The 22,528-nt window shown below is 37.6% G+C and overlaps 2 protein-coding genes across 3 annotated transcripts; one reads left to right on the forward strand and one right to left on the reverse strand.

The window, feature by feature from the left end:
• The first annotated feature begins 873 nt into the window (after nucleotides 1–873).
• On the forward strand, nucleotides 874–21,532 carry LOC110785947 (ABC transporter G family member 39). Of its 2 annotated transcripts, XM_021990456.2 has the most exons (19): nucleotides 874–1,472; nucleotides 2,660–2,780; nucleotides 11,452–11,540; nucleotides 12,858–12,942; nucleotides 13,632–13,922; nucleotides 14,005–14,095; nucleotides 14,188–15,088; nucleotides 15,232–15,392; nucleotides 15,512–15,615; nucleotides 15,746–15,911; nucleotides 16,008–16,225; nucleotides 16,373–16,705; nucleotides 16,817–17,107; nucleotides 17,464–17,547; nucleotides 18,055–18,188; nucleotides 18,270–18,497; nucleotides 19,259–19,430; nucleotides 19,553–19,807; nucleotides 20,771–21,532. In XM_021990456.2, exons 1-19 carry the CDS (start codon nucleotides 1,111–1,113, stop codon nucleotides 21,038–21,040), a joined length of 4,356 nt encoding a protein of 1,451 aa, XP_021846148.2. In that variant the 5' UTR covers nucleotides 874–1,110; the 3' UTR covers nucleotides 21,041–21,532. The 2 variants fall into 2 exon arrangements, with proteins under 2 accessions (XP_021846148.2, XP_021846147.1); XM_021990455.2 differs by lacking the exon at nucleotides 874–1,472 and having other exon boundaries at nucleotides 12,884–12,942.
• Nucleotides 9,373–11,399, reverse strand: LOC110785934 (uncharacterized). Its single transcript, XM_021990447.2, has one exon. It carries the CDS (start codon nucleotides 11,087–11,089, stop codon nucleotides 9,734–9,736), a length of 1,356 nt encoding a protein of 451 aa, XP_021846139.1. The 5' UTR covers nucleotides 11,090–11,399; the 3' UTR covers nucleotides 9,373–9,733.
• Nucleotides 21,533–22,528: the final 996 nt, after the last annotated feature.

The raw sequence follows: 22,528 nt of genomic DNA on the forward strand, positions 1-22,528 counted from the left end.
AACATTGGGAGTTCGGAACGAGAATGTGGGAAGACGAGGTGCCAGATATTGTAATGTCTTTAGCTGTTGCTGATTTATTAATATAATCTCCCTCTTAAGTGTTCCTCAAAAAAAAAAAAAAAAATTGGATATATTTTATTTTAGGGGAAAGATAAGCAAAGCCCCTTACATTAAGGGTAAATATATATTGCCTTGATAAAATACTATCCTTTAAAAAAGTTGTAATATTTTGAAGTACTCACACAGTAAATTTAGCATGAGAAAGATGTACTTTAGACAATTAAAAATACATTTTGGCAATGACACACAAACACACAATCATATGCACATGATCCTCCTATTCCCATAATTAGATAATAATGTTTCTCCATGTTTTGGGAAACCACAACACTACATTATCAATTATATGATCACCCCTTTCTTCTAACTGCTTTGACGCATTAATTAATGCATTATCACTCATTGCTGTAGATTCCATCCCATGGAAAACAGCTAATCCATTTTTCAGTTCTCCCAAAAATAAAAACATAACTAGTTATTGAGCATGTAATATGACAAATGATATAGACGAGATTTAATCACAAATACTAGGTACCACCTCTTACTAATTAACAAACAATAAGTGAATGTTCTTTTTCACCTATTGGATTTCTAGTATGAACTTTACTAGTCTAGTCTAGTCATGTCATGTGAGGTTTAATCTCCTAATTAGACTAATGTTTAAATGTACTTTGTATGTATTGAGATCATGTATTGAGCATGTATCCATTGAGATCTTGTTAGATTCGTCCTAATGTCTATATTTTCAAATATATAATTAATAATAAGTAATTAATATATATTTCTAAGGCGAACAAAGAACAGAAGTTGGTTTACACCACATAAAATTCAAGTATATAAATAGTTGATATGTTTGTTTAATTACCTCCTTTTCCAAGAGTAGAAGAAAGCTAGATACTCTGTACGTGGGCACTAAGGCATGTAACTTGAAAATACTGCAAAAGATATTGCAAAGTGCTAACAAGTTTTCAGATTTCAGCTATTGATATTTCATTGCCCAAGAGATCGATTATCTCATTACATATTCACATCAAATAAAAACTTGGGTCAATGGGCCCGGATGATTTGGGGAGCGGTAGTAGTCGAAGGAGCTGGGCGGGGCCTACCGCACCGAGCTTCCGGGATGTTCTAACAGGTGCTCCTGGTGATGTATTCAGTAGTCGGAGATGGGAGGAAGAGATGGAGGAGGAAGAGGAACTGAGGTGGGCCGCCATCGAACGGTTGCCTACCTTTGAAAGACTAAGGAAAGGTGTACTAAGAAGAGTGCTTCAAGATGGGAAAATTGTGGAGAATGAGATTAATCTTCATAATATGGGGATACAAGATAGGAAACTGTTAGTTGATACTATTCTTAAAGTTGTTGATCAGGATAATGAAAAGTTTCTTACAAGACTCAGAGACAGGATTCATAAGTAAGTTCCTACTCGTATAATCTTTAATTATTTCATTTTATTTGTTCGCCCAAATTCATCATTTAGGTCATCTTGTACATGTTCAACTCACTTTAACTAAATTCACTTGTTGTTATCGATCGATCAACATTCATTTTTACTCATTAATACTGATTTTTGCTAATTTTTGCTTAAATTGTGGGCAAGTGGGTTGGGGTAAGAAAAAATTGAATAACGTAAGAGAAAGTGGTTGAAAAGTTGTAAATGTCGGTGGAAAAGATAATAAGTTTTCATGTCAAAATATAGAATAAAGCAAAATATAAAGAACATTATAAACGGAATAAAACAAATAATATAAAGATCATTTTGAAACGAATGTAGTAACTGATTTATTAGGAAATTGTTTGTACAAATTGATGACAACATTGCCTTAACCACTCTGGTTGTTAGACTCGTTAATTAAGTTAGACACGTTGATTGACACATGTCTTACATCTTTTTCATCAACCAAATCTTTTTAGGGAGATTTTAAGTATAACTAGCTTATGAGCCCGTTCTTTGAACGGGCAGTTATATTAGTTAATAAGCCATCTTTTAAAGTGTTAATTTTATTGCGGGTTTGTGATTTTAATTAGTGGGAATATATGATTTATATATGAGTTAAATTTAAAATTTAAAAATATATAAAATAGATGATATATTAATATTGAATGTTAAAGAGGGGGATGAAGTGGAAGAGGTTGAATGAATATATGAACTAAATGGTGAATTGATGTTGAAAGAGGAAGATGAAGGGAAAGAGGTGTTGAAGCTGTAAACTACTTTATATAATAAATGAAAAATTGGAAAAAAAAAAAATACGAATGAAATATGGAGTGACACATATCATCTAATATCTATGAAAAAATGGTGACATATGTCATCTAATGGTATATAATTTTCTTTTTTAAATACTAGACTAGATATAAATTGTATGGGTTATGTAATTATGTTTTAAACTCTCGCCTTTAATTTATTTTTGGTGTTACATTTTAATAGTATCACTTTTAACTTCCAAGTATCACTTATAGTTTAGAGTTTAATATGGTATGATATGGTGATTAGGTTGACCCAACAATCTCTTGAAATTTGTTTGATTGATGGCAGAAAATATGTAAATACAATATGTCAAGTTGGATCTAATTGAATATTTTAAATGCAATATATAGAGTGGGACTTGAGATACCAAAAATTGAAGTAAGATACGAGCATCTTTTCGTGGAAGGGGAAGTGCATGTGGGCAGTAGAGCATTGCCAACCTTGCTTAATTCTACCATCAACTCCTTCGAGGTAATTCTTATCCTCTTTTCTTCATTTTTTCTTCCTCTTTAAGCGTGTTTATGTATATATACTTTCTTCGATTTTTAATACTCGCAACATTTGTGATTTCTACACTATTCTCATATTATATTTTGATCATTGTTGGTGATTTATACGTGAAATAAAACATAGTCATATGAAATCTTGTTAGATTCGTCTTAATGTGGATTTGTCAAAATATTTACTTTTAAATTTTTGCTTAAAAAAAATTAAAGATATTAATGATCGAAGTTGTACATTGATATGCGTGAAAATGACAAACATTGCGATTAAAAATGAACGTAGAAAGTATATCTTATTTTACGTACTATATATGGTATACATGATCTCTCCAACTAATACGAAACGAACTTGGTAGAGGTGGTGGAAAACTCACGAGGTGGGCTAGGCCGCTGGTCACCAGCGACACATTTAGTCCATACACACCCCAAAAAAAATTTGGAAAAGATGGCCCACCTTTAATAAATGTGTAAAAGTGTTGCTAACTTGTTATATACTGTCGACGGTAATATAAATATTGTCATTGTTGTATATATGTACTATAATTGTTGTATTAAAATATTGTCACAATCACCAAAAAAAAAAAATATGAAATAGAAAAGGTAAAGGGACCACTTAAATGAATGGGTAAAAGTGTTACATATTAATTAAATAATGTGTAAAAATATGTATGCGAAATGTTATATAAGTATTGTCATCGTTTGCATAAATATTGTCATTGTTATATTAAAATATTATCATTGTTGTATTAATTATTGTCATTGTTGCCGGTACTTAATACTTTATTTGATTTTTCAACGCATGAGTTGAAAATACAATTTTACTCCAAATATGGAATAATTGTGCCGCTGATAACCAGCGATCTAGCCTGCCTCGCAAACTCACATACCCTAGCTTGTACAGTTGACTCCTGAGGTCACTAGTGACTGACTTTACTAGGTTACGTAATGCTCAATAGCTTTTTCACCCGGAGGGGGAGGAACAACATTTATAACAAGGTTATGTACGAATATTATGATGGAATCATTTTTATTTATTTTACTCAGAAAAAATAACATGTATTACGACATACTTTCTATCCGTCTCTAAAATATTGCTCTAAATTACATTTTTCACTTTATTAATTAAGAAAGAACGCAAAAGAATAAACAAGTGGTTGGTAGTTTGTCTTTTTGAAAATATGTACTCCTATTTCTAAATATGTGTCCTATTTGGTAAATGCGCGGGTATTAAGAAAAATAAGAAGTGTGTAAAAAAAACAATGAATGAGAGTGTTTTTTTTTTTCAAAAAGTCTTGTATGCACAAAGTGTACAATAAATTTATTATGCACCAACATAACTTTTACTCAGTTTTCTCTAACTTTTATATTATTAAAAAAAACGTTAATAGATAAACATTTTAAAATATTCAATGATTAATTTTATACATTATTAGTGATTTTGAAGAAATATTTTTTATTAAAATGAAAATTTTAATTACTAAAAAGTAGATAAGTTTTACATATATAAGGGTAACTTTTAAGCATTTTACGGCAACTTTAATTTCGGTGTACAATATTTATCGTACACCCCATGTAAATAAGAATTTGTATTTTTTTTTGGGAAATTATAAAGTAGATAATTGTTTATTGATAAAGTACAAATAAAAGTGGATGTGGGAAAAGTGTATGGAAAAGCGGGAAAAATGTATGGAAAAGTGGAAAAAATGTATGTTCCAAAACAGAAACATGACACTTATAATGGAACGCTATTTTTTAAAACAGAACGTGTATTTAGTAACGAAGGGAGTACAATATAATGCGAGAGGAGACATTTGCAGACCACAAACTATAAATGGTACTCCTGTGAGATAAACTCAAAGGATGAACCGAAAAGAAAATTGAAGAAATGTATTTGCGGCGGAGAAAGCTAAGGAAAAAATTATTCATAGCTAGATGGGTAGCGGAGAAAGATAAGGAAAAAAATATTCAATATGGTGATATGGGAGGATTGAGTTTGATGTTCCAAACTCACTTTATACGTATTTACCCATTTATATAAAGGTGGTTGGTAAAATGAATCTTTGGTCGAATACAGTAGCGGAGAATGATAAAGAAAAAATTACTCAATATGGCGATATGAGAGGATTAAGTTTGATGTTTTAAACTCACGTTATACGTATTTACCCATCTATATAAAGGTGGTTGGTAAAATGAATTTTTGGTCAAATACGTGGACTTCTTTTGAGGCAATGGGGCAAAGATAATTTTCAATTTTGTAACTAGACAAGAGACTTTATAATGGTGTATAAACATTTGCTTTTACTTAACCTACATATTGTAATGATTTATTTATTTTCTCAATTAATTACTGTAATCAGACAACCGAAATGCAAAGTACTTTATTATAGAGTTCTACAATTCTAAATTCTCTTTACAAAACATCACCCAATTTAGGGGTGGGTTTGAGGTGTGTACATTGTTGGAGCGATGATGTATTTTATTTTGCACCTCATGAGGCAAAGATTTAGATAGGGTTGAGTACCATATATACTCAATGTGTGTGGCGTGGATGGAGATGAAATTTTAGGTGGGTACGGACGTGGAGGGACAATTCCGCTCCCGCTCCGCCTTGAAGTCATCTCTAGCTTAATAAAGTAGATGGCCGAGTACTCGGTAGGTGTTAGTGATCGATTAATGAGTTCGATGGTGGATATGATCATCAAAGTAAAGGTTAGATGAACATAACTTTATGTATGACATGGGTGATGAACTGGATGAAATTAATTTTATATATATCTGTTTTATAATTTTTTTTTTTTTTTTTTTTTAAAGGAGCCTAGCAGGCATTAGGATTCATTACTCAAAACATCAGACATTACATGGGCAAGTACATTTTCGGGCATATCAGTACCCCAACGCCTCCACCCATAAACCCAAGGCAAACAATGAGCAAGCTCATGGGCTACGGTGTTACAGTTCCTACTTGCAAAAACCCAAGAAATGCTAGTAAAGGACTTTGCTAAATGCAAGATATCATCAATAACTAAATGAAAGTGACTGCACCCTTCTTCTTGTGCACGAACCGCGTTGATCACAGATAAGCAATCTCCCTCCACCACCACTTTATCAAAGTCGTGCTCTCTCGCCAGTTGCATTCCCAGTAGCACCGCCTTTGCCTCGCCAACCCTCGCTTCCCATCTTTCGTGGCCTTGCCATGTAGCCCCAGTTTTAACCACCCCCACCTCATCCCTTATTACCACTCCAACACTAGATCCCAAACCCTCCATACTCCCTGCATCCACATTTACTTTATGAACCCCCCCTTGTGGGGGGCACCATCTCTTCTTCGCCCCTCTGTCCCCCTTCCTTCCTTCAATTCCCAACTCCTCCTCCTCCCCACACAACTTAGTGACCACTGCCTCAGCGTACTCCACCCCCCTAATGGCATCAAAATGCTCCCCCTCCATCACCCATTTGTTCCTCGCTCCCCATATAACCCAACATAACGACATGAATAGAGCTCTTCCCTTCTTGTCGAGCTTCTGGATGCACGCATCTGCCATCTCCCTAAATGAGCGGAAATTGGTATTGGGCACCAACATCGGGCTGCTATCCCATACTAGCCTCGCAAAGATACACTCACCCAGAACATGGACCTCCGTTTCGTCTGACCCATTGCAGATCGAACACCTTCCTTCCACACTAGCCATGCGCCGGTTCAGCCCCGCTCGAGTGGGCAACGCCCCCAAACATGCCCTCCAAAAGAATAGCTTCACTCTTGGTAAGGTGGGAGCGTTCCATATGGAGTTCCATAGCCCAGACTGGACCGACGAGGAATTGGCGCGCTGCTCACTATCCTCCTCCCCAAAAATAGCCCTGTATGCCGATCGCACCGAGTAAGCTCCCCTCTTCTCAAAGTCCCAACACCAGCCATCATTCGGCCTTCGAGAGCTGAGTGGGATGCTTAGGATACGTTCCCTCTCAAACGGGAGAAATAGTTGGTTTACCTTTGAAACATCCCAACCCGAGTTGCTTGAATCGATCAGATCGCTCACTCGCATATCCTCACAAGCGACCCCCCGTGGAGAGAGTATGAGGCGTGACTGAGTACCAGGAACCCACCTATCCTTCCAAACCTTCACCTGCTTCCCATCCCCTATCCTCCACCTTATACCCCTATTCACCACCCATCTAGCCCCCCAAATGCTCCTCCAAGTATAACTAGGATTTGTTCCTCGGTCCGCGGTTAGGAACTCCCCATTCGGGTAATATCTAGCCCTTAAAACTGCTTCCACCAAGCTACCTTGAGTGGTCAAAAGCCTCCATCCCTGCTTGCCAAGTAATGCGGCATTGAACATTTTCATATCCCGAAACCCCAATCCTCCGACAGCTTTCGGCCCACATAATCTCTTCCATGCCACCCAATGAATCTTCCGCTCATCCTTCCTTTGTCCCCACCAAAACTGTGATATCAACGATCTCAACTTGTCACAGAAAGAAGAAGGGAATTTGAACACACTCATCGCGTAGGTAGGGATAGATTGGGCAACCGCCTTAATCAAGATCTCCCTTCCCGCTTTAGATAACATCATTCCCTTCCACCCTTGGAGCCTCTTCCACAATTTATCTCTAACACTTTTAGTTATAACCTTTTTTGACCTCCCCACTACCGTGGGGAGGCCAAGGTATTTATCGTGAATATCCACCACTTGGACCCCAAAGCTATCCGCCAATTCCTCACGCCTCATCACACTAACACCCCTACTAAAAGAAACATTCGTTTTATCCAAGTTGACCAACTGACCTGAGGCTTTCTCATAGCAGCTCAACACCTCCTTAATAGTAGAGACTTCCTCCATTCTCGCTCTCGCAAAAATAATGCTGTCGTCCGCGAAAAAAAGGTGTGAGACCGTAGGTGCCGTTGGTGCCACACGAACACCATGGAGACTCCCTCTTTCTGCGGCCCGTCGAAGTAAACCGGAGAGGGCCTCCGCACATAGTATAAATAAGTACGGTGATAATGGGTCCCCTTGCCTCAACCCCCTAGCCGGCTTGAATTCATTCGAGGGAATGCCATTAACAAGAACCGAAAAGGACACTGTTGATACACAGTGCATAGCTCTCGAAATCCAACCACCCTCAATCCCCAATCGAACCATTACCGCCTCCAAAAACTCCCACTCGACCCGGTCATATGCCTTGGCCATATCCAATTTTAGAGCTAGCGAACCCTCAGAATGTTTGGAATTCTTCATGAAATGGAACATTTCAAACGCAACCAAGATGTTATCACTAATCAACCTTCCAGGAATGAAAGCACTTTGGTTTACCGAAGTGATCTCCCCTAAAAAAGTTTTGAGTCTATTCGCAAGCACCTTTGACACGAGCTTATATATCACATTGCATAAGCTAATGGGGGCGGAAATCAGTAATTTTGTCCGCCTCTTTTTTCTTCGGAATTAAAAAATGAAAGTCTTGTTTACACTCTCGATCAAGGGTTCTCCTCTAAGCACCGCAAGCACCATATTGGACACCGACGGGCCAACAATGTGCCAATAGGTTTGGAAAAAGAGAGGGCACATACCATCCGGGCCCGGCGCCTTAAGTGGGTGCATTTGCTTAAGGGCATACACCACCTCCTCCTCTGTGTAATTTGCTCTCAATCTTTGGTTCATGGCCTCTGTCACTCTATTCTCCACTCCTTCCAAAGCCTCACTAATATTCGTGCACCCTGAGGTAGAAAATAGACTTGAGAAATACTCATTTGCAATTCTCCCTACCTCCACATTACCCTCCTTTCGCGCACCATCACTACCCACCAAACCTGAGATATTATTTTTCCGCCTTCTTTGCAAAGCTTCCCGGTGAAAAAATGCGGTATTCTTATCGCCCGAGGATAGCCACAAAGCTCGAGACCGCTGCCTCCAGTAGATTTCGTCGTGGTGGAGGAGGCTCGCAATATCCCTGACTATTCGCCGCCTATTTTCGAGTTGAGCCGTAGAAAGTCCACCTCGATTCAGCTGTTTTAGTTGTTTCCTTTTTTCCTTAGCTCACGGAAGTTCTGGCCGAACTCCTTATCGCTCCATGCCTTCAGATCCTCCGAACAAAAACCAATCTTCTGCGGAACCGTCGGTCCTCCTACCAACCAAGCACCCTCAATAATCTCCTCACACTTCCCCTCCTCCGCCCACACCTGTTCGAATCTAAAAGGGCGCTCACCCTTCTTTTGCGAATCTTCCCCACTCTCGCTCAATACCACCTTAATAGGGGCGTGATCCGACCACTCCCGGTCGAGGTTTATTCCTCTCGCCATATCAAAAACTCCAAACCACTCGTCATTAACCAATGCCCGATCAAGTCTACATTGCACGTTATCATCCCCTCCTTGTCCGTTATCATAGGTGAACTCATAACCTGAAAATGGAAGATCATGAAGCCTACAGTTAGCCACTGCTTCCCTGAATTGAGACATCTGCCACACTGCCCTGTCCCTTCCTCCCTTCTTCTCGCAGCTATACATGATTTCGTTGAAATCTCCCATACAAATCCAAGGTCCATCGACCTGCCCCGCAAGCTCCTCAAGCAACTTCCACGAAAGGTGGCGTTTCTGCACCTCCGGCCACCCATAAAAACCCGTAAACCTCCATTCCTTTCCCCCCAGCCCATCGCGAACCCAAACGTCCACATGATGGATCGACATAGAACGAAGTTCCACCACGATATCCTCCCTCCAGAGTAGTGCAACACCCCCCGACCGACCACAACTATCAACTGCCAATCCATTGTACCCACTCACCTTGGCCTTTACCTTCATCATCTCTCCGCAACTCAACTTCGTCTCCGATAGGAATATTAGAGACGGGGCCTCCCTTCGAATCAGATTCCGAAGGCTATTAACTGCAGCGGTATTGCCCAGACCCCTGCAGTTGAAACCTATGAGACTCATTGGTCCCGGCGTGGTTGGTCCTCGCCAACCACCGCCAAAGCAATCTCCTCCCTGTGCATGATCCCCAAAGAGGCGTTTAGGTCAGCCCCAATAGCGAACTTCTTGGTCGGAACGTAGTCACCATCTACCTCCATATGAACAGCTCTGTCTCTCTTTCCACTTACCACACCGCTCTCCTCACTCTCCTCCGCCTGGTTTCCCCTCTTTTCCGTCTGCCTAGCCAGTTTCTTCCACCTTCTTCCTCCCCTCCCACCTACTGTGTCCCCCGATTTCTCTGTGTCACCTCCTTTCCCCACTGAGAATGAGAGTGATAACTCTCCATTGTGTTCCCTTTCAAGCACGGGTTCAATTGCCACCGCCTTATGCTTGTGAATGGTAGTGTCCTCTTCCTCCCGTGGCCTGCTAGCGTACACCATTATGTTATCCACTCGAGCCCTAACCTTCTCCATTGTCACTTCCTTTTCCTGCTCAACCACTTCCTTCTCCTTTTCCTTGATTTTCCCCATCCTTACCTCCCCTCCCCCATCCTTTGTCTCACCTGCTCTGGGTTTAGTCTGGAAAGAGAGGGATTTTTGGCCCTTTCGAATCGAACTCACCTCTTCCTCCAGGAGAGCCCTTCCTTTGCGAGGTGAAGCCACCAAACCAGGCCCCCACTTACGCTTCGTCTTCTCTGTACTCACCTCCTCTTCTTCCTGGCAGTCTCGCTCTGTATGGCCCATTCTTCCACACCTAAAGCAGAAGTGTGGTAAGCGCTCATATTTGATCCTCGCCTCCAAAATTACCCCTGCCCTATTCTTGAATTTTTGCGTTCGACGAAGGGGGATGAGGGTTTTCATGAGAACCCTTGCCCTCATTGATTTATCCCATATAATCTCGTCCTCCTCCACCTCCATAACCTCTCCCACCTTCGCAGCGAGCATTCGCACATTCTCCGTCGTCCTGCATTCGAACGGTAGGTCGTAAAACCTAATCCAGAAAGGGTTTGTATCCAACGTAACGCTGGCCGGCTGTACCCCCGCAGCCAGTTCGTGGAGTACCAATAGATTGTGATCAAAGCACCAGGGCCTCCCATTCATTACCTTCTCTTTATCCTTCCAATGGAAGAATTGAATGACAAAGAGGCCGCTTTCAATCTCTCTAAATACGGCTCTTTTCGAAAGAGACCAGATTTGGTTCATGGTGTTTTTCATCGCGCCAAAATTGTAAGCCCTAGTCGTCTGCACTTTCCCCACGAGGGATAACTCAATCTTCTTCTCCACCAAGTTGTTAGTGCTACCTCCTAAGTCCACAATATCATCGTCTTCTCCTTCTATCGATAAGTGCGAACACTGTATGGATAGTTCTTCTGTCATGACGGCCCAATTCTCGCCGGAAAAACGCAAGGGTATTCTTGAAAACGTCAAGGGTGACCTCAAACCCTAGCTAAGCGAGGGAGAGACTTTTTTTAGAGAATTCTCCAATAATTTTTTTGATATCTGTTTTATTATTTTTAATTAAGACAAATGAGGCAATAACATATCTATCCATCATTAGTATAATTAAGCTCTAATATGATAATAGTTGTCTATAATTATAGCTTAGATTTCTGGCAAAATTAATATTAATATTATAAACTAGTATGTTACTCTAAAGTCGAAACCTACCAGAAAATGACTAAATGAGATTTTGTACCATTTGTTCCCCGGGAAAATTGAATTTGGTTTGATGATGGCAGGCGATTCTAGGGTTAGTGGGATTATCCCCATCAAAGAAGAGGACCCTCAAGATACTTCAAAATGTCAGTGGGATTGTCAAACCTTCCAGGTATCAATTCTTACAACTAATTGCAAATTATTTTCAGTTAATCTTCATAATTGCAGATTTTGATTCGATTTTCTCTACAATTATATGATTGGTTATCTTCACATGATTCATGCAACTAATAAATTATACGATTTGGTAATTTTATTGTAGTGTTTGTTTATTTTAATGCTTTGAATTAATGGAATTGTGTCTGCTACTTATCTTTCAATTATGCTTATGTAATGTATTGCGTTTATTAATTGTCTTTCAATTTCTTGTAATTTTTCTCTTGTTTATTCTACCCGGGGGAGTAGACGATTCCACTAATATATTTATATATGGTGTCCATATTGTATCAATGTCCGGAGTAATAACGTACGGAGTATGTATTTCATTGTCATACTTGGGAAAATGATTTATAGGCTAAGGGTCTAATTATAACAATCTAAAAAGTGGAAACCTTTGTCATTAATCTAACATTTATAACACCGAATGGCTCGTGATTTTTTATGGATTCCTACAGTAACACGGCGTTCAATTTTAGAAAATATATTTAATGCTTATAGAGTTATAGTTACTCGTAGTTCTTAGTGTTGCATATTGAGCATTCATAACCATTTTAGTATCAAATATTGGGTTGTTGTAAACTTGTAATGTAAGATTTACATGGGATTTTCGGGGCAAATAATGGATGGGGAAATATCAAAATGAAGTTACGTATTGTGTCCTTCCTACAATCATACTCTGTGTAAGTGAGTAATGGAGGGAGGCTACATCGCTGGTAACCAGGGGCACAATTACCCCATACCCGGGTTAAAATGGTAATTTCATCTCATGAGTTGAAAAGTCAAACAAGGTACTACATATGGGCAACAATGACAGTAATTAGTACAACAATGACAGTATTTTAATACAACAATGACAGTATTTATGCAAACGATGGCAATACTTATATAACACTTGTATACATACTTTTACCCATTCATTTAATATGCAACACTTTTATCCATTTATTTAAGTGGTCTATTTACTTTTTATATTTCATTACAGTTGTATACATAATTTCCTTTTTTAGGGTTATTGTGACAGTATTTTAATACAACAATGACAGTATATATACAACAATGACAATAGTTATATTAGAAATGACAGTATATAACAAGTTAACAACACTTTTACACATTTATTTAAAGGTGGGCCATGTTTCCAATTTTTTTAATTTTTAAAGTGGGTATGGAGTCCTTATTTCGCTGGTTACCAGCGATGTAGACAACCTCGTGAGTAATGTATTGGTCCTGAAGATTTGTTAAGATTGTTAAATGGTATGTTAATTGTCAGGATGACATTACTTTTGGGGCCCCCAGGTGCAGGGAAAACAAGTTTTTTACTGGCACTTGCAGGAAAGCTGGATAAAAACCTGAAGGTGAATTTTTTTCCCACAGTTTATATACTTCGTATTAGGTTTACTTTAATTTTGCTACACATTTCTCACTAAATCATGCTGAATATTTGGAAATCTATCTCTTTGAGTTCTGAAACAGCATAATGACTTAGCTTCTTCAAAATGATTTCGTTGCAATTTATCTGTTTTGTGGGTTGACAACTGAAAGTTGAAGATGTGCCATAAATCATAGATGTTTCTGCTTATAATACAATGTGTTCAAAACGAATGGGCAAGATTGTAAACTAATCACATTATAAGAACAATGCAATGAGCTTCTCTAGCTTATAGCGTTCTTGCCTTTTCATTTTCGCAAAGATGTTGCCATCTCTTGAAACATTTTTGAGAGAATAGCATTTGGATGTTCATATATTCAGGCCTTTCAGGGTTTTTATGGAGTTTTACAAGCATAATACTGTAGTTCAGAAAGGACAGTGACATAAATCAACTTTTATTCTCTGAGGTAACGTATGACAAATATTGTGAGGCACTATGGCTAAGGTTTATTTGATAGTTTCATAGCCTCAGTGGGTTGAGGGTTTAATATCTTTCCCATTCCTTTTGAAACACACAGATTAAACTGAAGGGAAAGTGATTTAAAACGTAGAATCATGCTTGTTAGACTCTGTTATTATTTTTAACGTTATTGTATCCTTGTTGGACATAAGCAGGTAACCGGGAAGGTGACATATTGCGGCCATGAATTAACAGAATTTGTTCCCCAGAGGACCTGTGCATACATTAGTCAAAACGATCTTCATAATGGAGAGTTGACTGTTAGAGAGACGTTAGATTTCTCAGGGAGATGCTTAGGGGTTGGGACTAGGTATGAGGTGTTGGCAGAGCTCTCTAAAAGAGAGAAGCAAGCAGGAATAAAGCCAGACCCTGAAATTGATGCCTTCATGAAGGCTATAGCAATGCCAGGCCAAGAAACTAGTCTTGTTACTGATTATGTTCTCAAGGTTTGTGATACGCAAATGGTTAAATATTTTATTACTGAAGTAATAGAGAGTACTAATACCACATTTCCTTAACGTTTGATAGATACTTGGATTAGATATATGCGCTGACATTATAGTTGGCAATGAAATGACAAGGGGTATCTCTGGTGGCCAAAAGAAGCGTGTTACAACTGGTATATTCTTCTGGTGACTCTGCTGTTGCTTACATATGGAAGAGATTTTTTTTAAAATGATTTAGCTTATTAAACATTTTATTAATATGCAGGTGAAATGTTGGTTGGTCCAGCAAAAGTTCTACTGATGGATGAAATATCAACAGGATTAGATAGTTCCACTACTTTTCAGATATGCAAGTATATGAGGCAAATGGTTCATATAATGGATGTAACAATGATCATCTCTCTCCTACAACCAGCTCCGGAGACATATGAACTCTTCGATGATGTTATCCTTCTTTCTGATGGCCAGATTGTTTATCAAGGTCCACGGGAAGAGGTTGTCGAGTTCTTTGAATACATGGGCTTCAAATGCCCAGATAGGAAAGGAATAGCTGATTTTCTCCAAGAAGTGACATCCAGGAAAGATCAAGAACAATATTGGTCTAGCAAGGACCAACCTTATACTTACATTTCAGTATCTAAATTCACTCAGGGCTTCCAATCTTTCCGAACTGGGCAAAATCTAGCATCAGATCTTGTTGTTCCTTTTGATAAATCCAAAGCCCACCCAGCCGCTTTGATCAAAGAAAAATATGGTATCTCCAATTGGGAGCTGTTTATGGCCTGTTTCTGGAGGGAGTGGTTGCTGATGAAACGGAACTCTTTTATATACATCTTCAAGACTACACAAATAACAATCATGTCATTAATTACCATGACTGTTTTCCTTAGGACTACAATGCATCATAAAACAATCACAGATGGTAGCAAATACCTCGGGGTTCTATTTTTCAGTCTCATAAATATCATGTTTAATGGTTTTGCTGAATTATCCTTGACTGTTATGCGCCTCCCAATTTTCTACAAACAGAGGGACTTCATGTTCTATCCCGCATGGGCTTATGCACTACCAGTTTGGGTCCTCAGAATTCCACTATCATTCGTGGAATCAGCAATATGGACCATACTCACCTATTACACCATTGGTTTTGCTCCAGCTGCTAGTAGGTGAGACTAATATTCGTAAATATAATTTTTAAGATAATCATTGTGAATGCATATGCATTTCTTAAATTATGATCAGTTTTCTTTAACATTTGTTCCTTTGGTTTATTTTCTCTAATAAATGTGTTATACTGTTATTCAAAAAGGTTTTTCTGCCAGTTGCTGGCCTACTTCTGTATCCATCAGATGGCTTTGTCCCTCTTCCGGTTCCTTGGAGCTGCGGGAAGAATCATGGTGGTTGCTAACAATGTTGCTATTTTTGGATTGCTTTTGGTTTTTGTCCTTGGTGGTTTTATTATTGCAAAAGGTGCACCTTTACCTCTAGTCATCATTTTGACTTGTACCAAAATTTGGAAATCTTTTCTTTTGGCATCATCTTGTATTAATAGTTTTTCCAATTATCTCTTATTATATGGTTTTGTTTAGGTGACATTGGTCCTTGGATGATATGGGGCTACTACATTTCACCTATGATGTATGGACAAAATGCTTTAGTTATTAATGAGTTTCTTGACGAACGATGGAGCACTGTAATTCCTGATTACTCTTTCTGTCTCTCTTTCCCCTTTCTTTCATGCCCCAATAAACTTTGATCTTCTCTTCTGTTTACTTATATTTTTTATTTATTTCAATTGTTTATGATGCTGTGTACTAATGCAGCCTAATACAGACCCCAGAATTGATGAACCTACCGTTGGTAAAGTCCTACTTGCTTCGAGAGGGTTCTTTAAAGAACAATATTGGTTTTGGATCAGTATTTTAGCTCTTTTGGGATTTTCTCTCCTTTTCAACCTGTTATATATCCTGTCCTTGACATTCTTAAGTCGTAAGTTATCAATTTTTCTTCCTTTTGGCTACAGGAATCTTAAAACTAGAAAGAAGCCTGCTAACACTATATCTTCTTTTGTAATTATATTTACAGCTTTCAGCGATTCAAAATCTGTATTACTGAACGACGATGATGACGATAGAAAAAACAATACGATATCTGAGGAGAGACTTAGTGATCTAGATATAGCTGTGAATTTACATCCAGGGAGTACCACATCTGTTGATGCCCCCAAAAGGGGTATGGTTTTGCCTTTCCAAGCTCTTTCCCTTGCATTCAACCATGTCAGTTACTATGTGGATATGCCTGCTGTAAGTTTTTTTTTATCTTTTAGAAAGTATATACTTTTGTAATACAGTAGGCAACGGAGTAAAATTCTTGTGACTATTGGTAATAGATATATGTCAAACAGATTTTCACACTAGACTGAGATGAAAACTTGGAATTTTCTTCATCAGGAAATGAAAACTCGAGGTTATGAAGAGGATCGCCTTCAACTGCTACGGGATGTCAGTGGTGCATTTAGGCCTGGGATATTAACAGCACTAGTGGGTGTGAGTGGTGCTGGAAAGACCACACTGATGGATGTACTGGCTGGACGAAAAACTGGTGGTCATATTGAAGGCAGGATAAGCATAGCTGGTTATCCAAAGAACCAATCAACTTTTGCTCGGATAAGTGGTTACTGTGAACAAACTGACATTCATTCACCACATGTCACTGTCTTTGAATCTCTCATGTATTCAGCCTGGCTTCGTCTTTCTTTTACTGTGGATGCAAACACACGAAAGGTTTATAACACTCTTCCACTGACAGTTAAATGCTAATGTGCTATGTTGCCCAGCCATCTGTTAGAAAAAATATTATTGTAGTGTGATTGATCTTTTTCATCTACATTGTAGATGTTTATTGAAGAAGTAATGGAGTTGATTGAGCTTAAACCATTAAGAGATTCTTTGGTTGGCCTTCCTGGCGTTCATGGACTTTCAACAGAGCAAAGGAAGAGATTGACAATTGCAGTAGAGTTAGTTGCTAATCCTTCCATTATCTTTATGGATGAGCCGACATCTGGGCTTGATGCAAGAGCTGCTGCAATTGTCATGCGCACAGTGAGAAATACGGTGGACACTGGTAGAACTGTTGTTTGCACCATTCACCAGCCAAGCATAGATATATTTGAGGCTTTTGATGAGGTATAACTCATAGCTATGATATTCTATTTCCACTGTCTAATACTATACTTCCTCCGTTTTTTAATACTCGCAACGTTTGGACTTTTGCCACTATTCATATAATCTACTTTGACTATTCGTAGTGTTTTTTATATAAGATAAAACATAGTCATGTGTGATCTTGTTAGATTCGTCTCAATGTGTATTTTCAAAATATCAACTTTTTATAATTTTTGCATAAAGAGAATTTAAGATATAAATGATCAAAGTTGTGCATTGGCATGCGTGAAACTAACAAACGTTGCGAGTATTAAAAGACGGAGGAAGTATAATATTTTCTCTCCATATACAGTACGATTCATAATATATTATTGCAGCTCTTGTTGATGAAACGAGGAGGACAAGTTATCTACGCAGGCCCCCTTGGCCATCAGTCACATGAGCTAATTGAATACTTTGAAGTAAGTGTACTATTATGATGTCCAATATGTTTGCATTCTATTAGAAACAAGTAACTATGTAGTTTCATGTATCAGTGATAGATCTATAGAGTATAGATCACTGAAAAGAAAGAAACGGAAATCGTATGGAGAGAAAGACAACTGGATAACTAAGAAACAATACATAACTTATTGAATATTCCTCCATTTTGAAAAGTTAAAGGAAGGCCATCTGTGTATGATGGCATTAGTTGCCAAGATTTCAAGAAGGGTGAGTCTTTTTAGGAGACCGCGGAGTAAGAAAGAGAGATTAAATGGACAAAAATATGTTATCAAAGTGTCCTTGCGGTAAAGAGACACAATTTTTCAAGATGGCAAAATTTTGAAGTTCTGGCGTCTCTACTCATGCTTTAAGGTTAATGAATAAAATGGAACACATTAAATTCATTGTTAATTTTACAATTTATTCCATCTGCTGTACAGTAGAAGTTCCATTTGGTGATGGCTTGAAGCTGTTGTCTTTTGCAGGCTATTCCTGCAGTGCCTAAGATCAAGGATGGTTATAATCCTGCTACATGGATGCTAGATATTAGTACTCCTCAATTAGAGACTCAACTGGATATAGATTTTGCTGAATACTATGCTAATTCCTCAAGTTACCAGTATGTGTAGCTTTATCACCAACTAACTTTCTTCAATCATATTGCTCATATTATTTCTTATATTTCTCTAATATTTTCCAGGAGGAATCAAGATCTCATTGTAGAGATCAGCTCTCCATCACCAAGTTCTAGTGATCTCCATTTTCCAACTAAATACTCTCAGCCATTTCTTGTTCAATTTAAGGCTTGTTTCTGGAAGCAGTATTGGTCTTATTGGAGGAATCCACAATATAATGTTGTCCGATTTGTGTTGACCATTTCCATCGGTCTTATATTTGGTATAATATTCTGGAACAAAGGAGGTAAAATGTAAGTTTCGATTGCAGAACTTATTAAAGTATTCGCCTCTATTAGTAACTTACAAGATGTGGAAACTGGAAAGTTAGTGATGATAATAAAGCTTCGTTCAACATCGAAATATTAGAGAGCCTGTATACTTGAAAAGATCTTGAATTATTGCGTTGAGAAATTATATCTGCTTGAGCAAGTGACTAGACTCCCCTAGTTTATGCATCATTAAGTAGAAATATGAGCTATAAGTTTTTGCTTTGGTTTCGCTTCTGTTTGCTAGGATGTAGATCTGATATGATCAAGAGTTCCACTTTAATCAGCCTTCCATATATTGTTATGCAAAAATTTGTTAGCACAAATTACTTTATGGCTGTTATGATGAAATGAGAGAAAAATATTAGGATGTAAATCTAATACTTTGTATCAAGAAAAACAGCTAGCCAATAATTCCTTTTTACACAGATATGAGTATCTGAAGGTGAAATGATTGAAAACTATGAAGAATGTCAGCTTGTGTATATCCGATACCTAAGAAGGATAACATAAAATAATTCCTATATTGCTGGTTCAGCCTTACTTATATGCTGATCTTGGTTGGCTAACGAATTGATTGAGAAACATCGAACTATTTTCAATGAGGCTCTAGCTCAAGACCCGTTGTCTCTTTCAGCCCTTCCCGTCTTTCTTTTGTTTTTCCGCATTGACTTATTTTGAGTTGTTGAAAGTTCATGTAGGTTATGTGTCATATATCAGTATCTTACATGTTGCTTTATCAATAGATCCAAAGAACAAGATCTGATGAACTTTTTAGGAGCAATGTATTCTGCTACACTTTTCCTTGGAGCCACTAATGCTTCAGCTGTTCAAGCTGTTGTTGCCATTGAGAGAACAGTATTCTACCGTGAAAAAGCAGCCGGGATGTACTCAGCTTTACCCTATGCATTAGCTCAGGTAATCAAACCAGGAAGTTGAATAAGGTTCTCACCTCAATATTCATTTATTTATCTAAAACACTATCTGACCTGCTTTCTTTCTTACTTTTGAACTGCACCCACTTATCCATCATGCTACAGGTAGCAATAGAGGCAATCTATACTATTATTCAGACAGTTCTCTACACCCTTATCCTCTACTCAATGATTGGATTTGAGTGGGGGTTTGTAAAATTCATTTATTTCTGCTACTTCATAACGACATGCTTCATCTACTTCGGGATGTACGGAATGATGCTTGTCTCTCTCACACCTGGTCATCAAGTTGCAGGCATTGTGATGGGTTTCTTCTTGAGTCTCTGGAATCTATTTGCTGGTTTTCTGATTCCCCGACCGGTATGGTGCCTACAACTTATTCATGTACAAAAACTTGGGTGTGCTTTTTCCATCGTTTATTATATTCTCGTAATTTTTATTACATTTCCAAATTGTGCATATGTCATATGAGGACTTGTGGAGTATTATACCATGTGTAAACCGTAGTCATAATGAACTTACTGACCCGTCTAAAAAGAAAAAAAATAATTACTGACAGATTAGTGAAAACTTAAGGCTCGGGTAGGAGGGTGAAAAAGATTATTGACTGTCAGATAAAAAAAAGCAACGCACAAGATGATCAACATTTTTTCTTTTGTTTTATCCCACTCTCCTTTCTTCTTCCCTTTTTTTCTCTTCTGCCTTCTCTGCCCAGTTCTCCAATACGTCACAGGGTATATCACTGAAAGATTTCTAATTTCTAAGACACAAATGTTATTGTTCATGTTGTATTCATCTTGATATCAAGTCTTATTGCACTTTATTAAATGGAGAAGCATTAAAAAATGGCTGATGTAACTCAATGACTTGTAGAAATAACTTACTAGCTTTTTTATTTTATTTTTATCATCATCCAATTATATACCAAGATCAGCTGCTACTTACTAGTAACAGAAATATGGGGAAACATGTGGGTTGTTTATTCATCTTGTACTCGTAAAATATAACTTCTTGTGTCTCTTAATGCGGGCTTGTAGACGGGTATATTATATTATAAGAAGAATATAAAGTTATCTCATTTCAGATTTTGTCCTCAAATCTTGTCCTAAACCCTATATTTGTGATTCAACTATATATAAAATCAAATTTGTTTTTTTTTTGACATAGGCAAATCAAATTTGTTTATATCCCTGTAAATCTGGTTTAGTTAGTGACAGAAGTGTTTGTTTATATACATCAGTAACTGATTATTATTTGATTGCTGCAGATACTAAACATGTTTACTTGTGTTAACCATCCTTTCCGATTTGTGTTTGATTGCAGCAAATACCGATATGGTGGAGATGGTACTATTGGGCTTCTCCGGTTTCATGGACATTGTATGGCCTCGTGACTTCGCAAGTAGGCGATAAGAGTTCACTTATTCAAGTACCTGGATCTGGCAGTCTGTCTGTCAAGGCTTACCTCAAAGAATACTTGGGTTATGACTATGACTTTCTGCCTGTTATTGTTGTTGGACATCTTGGTTGGATCCTCCTCTTCTTCTTTATCTTTGCTTATGGCATCAAGTACCTTAACTTCCAGAAGAGATAAAATAGGGCTAAACATTTTAGTACTCCCTCCGTGTCACAAGTTTTTGTTGCTTTCGCTTTTCGAGATCGAACTTTGATGGCTAATCTCTCTAATACAAGTATTATATAAATCATAAAATATAAAATTTAATATAACATTTTTATGTTTATCAAGGTACAATATTATAAAAGCCAAAGTTCGTTCTTGAAAAGCGAAAGTCGCAACAAATAGAGAATGGAGGGGGTAATACTTTATCCAACCAAAAAAGTATTGTTGTAACAAAGCTAGAGTAGGAAGTAAATTGTGTGATTAATCACACGTAATTAGGTAATTAAGGAATACAGATGAAAGGTGTAAGTTTGATTTCTTCTTACTTGTTGAATTTTTTTTTTTTTTCCTTCTTTTTTTTCTCCCGTGTGTGCGCGCGCGAAAGAGGCGCAAGGGCAATTACAAATGGCGGTGGGGATTCTAACTTGAGACTTATCGTACATAAATTCTCAGTCTTAACCACTACGCTAAGAACTCATTTCATTACATGGCTTACTTATCATTTATTGTGAGCTTTTGTCACTTTTTTTTAATGCCAACGAGGGGAAAGACAACCCCGACACAAATCTATTCTATTAATAGCATGCAAGTTGAAAAGTCATGTGTCCCCCTCATAAAATTTAAAATTAAAATTTTTTTAAATCGGAAAAAAAAGCAGAAAACCTAACCAATAAAACTCAGCGAATAAATCAATGGTCTTTCTCTATGTATTCTCAATCTTCACATCCAGAAGTCTCTTCAACTCCTCTTGGGTTCAATTGAAACCCTATTGAAATTGATAACACTGAAATTAATTGATCAATATCAAGTTTACACTGATGAATCGTTGTATGGCTTCTTCGTCCTACTTAGAATCTTCCCCTTCTTCCGGGTTTAATGATTAATTTCGGATGAATCATTTAATCAATTGAAATTGATTTTCTTTCTCAGTAATTCCACTCTCTCCCTTCCCATACTTTATTTTTATCTTCCTTCAATCTTCAACCTTTATTAATTAGATGATTTTAAGAATTTTGATTTCTCTGTGTTTTCGAATTAAAAAAAGATGGCTTCGGAGAACCTAATTCAACACCATCAATCGCCGAAACATCGATCACAACAAGGTTATTGAGGTGGTATGACTATCCATTTATCTGATTTATTTTGTATTAGTAGCTTGTATTTTAATTTATTATCACCGTAAATCAATGTTGGGTAAAATTTAAAAAACAAGGAAATTTGCGCTCGGAACAATACTGTAGACACCTAATTCGTGTCTCCCTTTAGGGCCGGTGATGATCCTAATCTATCTAGCTTCAAGTTGGTGCAACTCCGAGCGGAAGCCCCAATTACGAAAAAATCCATGAAATTATCCCAAGTCAAAAATTCAAAATCCAATTCTCAACTCCGATCCCATCTCGGGACATGGTACAAAATTCAATTCCAAACAAAATTTCAAAATCCAACACAATCTCGCGAAAC

The sequence above is a fragment of the Spinacia oleracea genome, chromosome 4 (assembly GCF_020520425.1).
Source record: "Spinacia oleracea cultivar Varoflay chromosome 4, BTI_SOV_V1, whole genome shotgun sequence".
Taxonomy (NCBI): domain Eukaryota; kingdom Viridiplantae; phylum Streptophyta; class Magnoliopsida; order Caryophyllales; family Amaranthaceae; genus Spinacia; species Spinacia oleracea.

Coding starts and splice junctions, on each gene's coding strand:
- LOC110785934 (XM_021990447.2), bottom strand. CDS start 11,089: ATGACAGAAGAACTATCCATACAGTGTTCGCACTTATCGATAGAAGGA.
- LOC110785947 (XM_021990456.2), top strand. CDS start 1,111: ATGGGCCCGGATGATTTGGGGAGCGGTAGTAGTCGAAGGAGCTGGGCG. Junction 11,541..12,857: donor GGGATTGTCAAACCTTCCAG/GTATCAATTCTT, acceptor GTTAATTGTCAG/GATGACATTACTTTTGGGGC. Junction 13,923..14,004: donor TTACTGATTATGTTCTCAAG/GTTTGTGATACG, acceptor AACGTTTGATAG/ATACTTGGATTAGATATATG.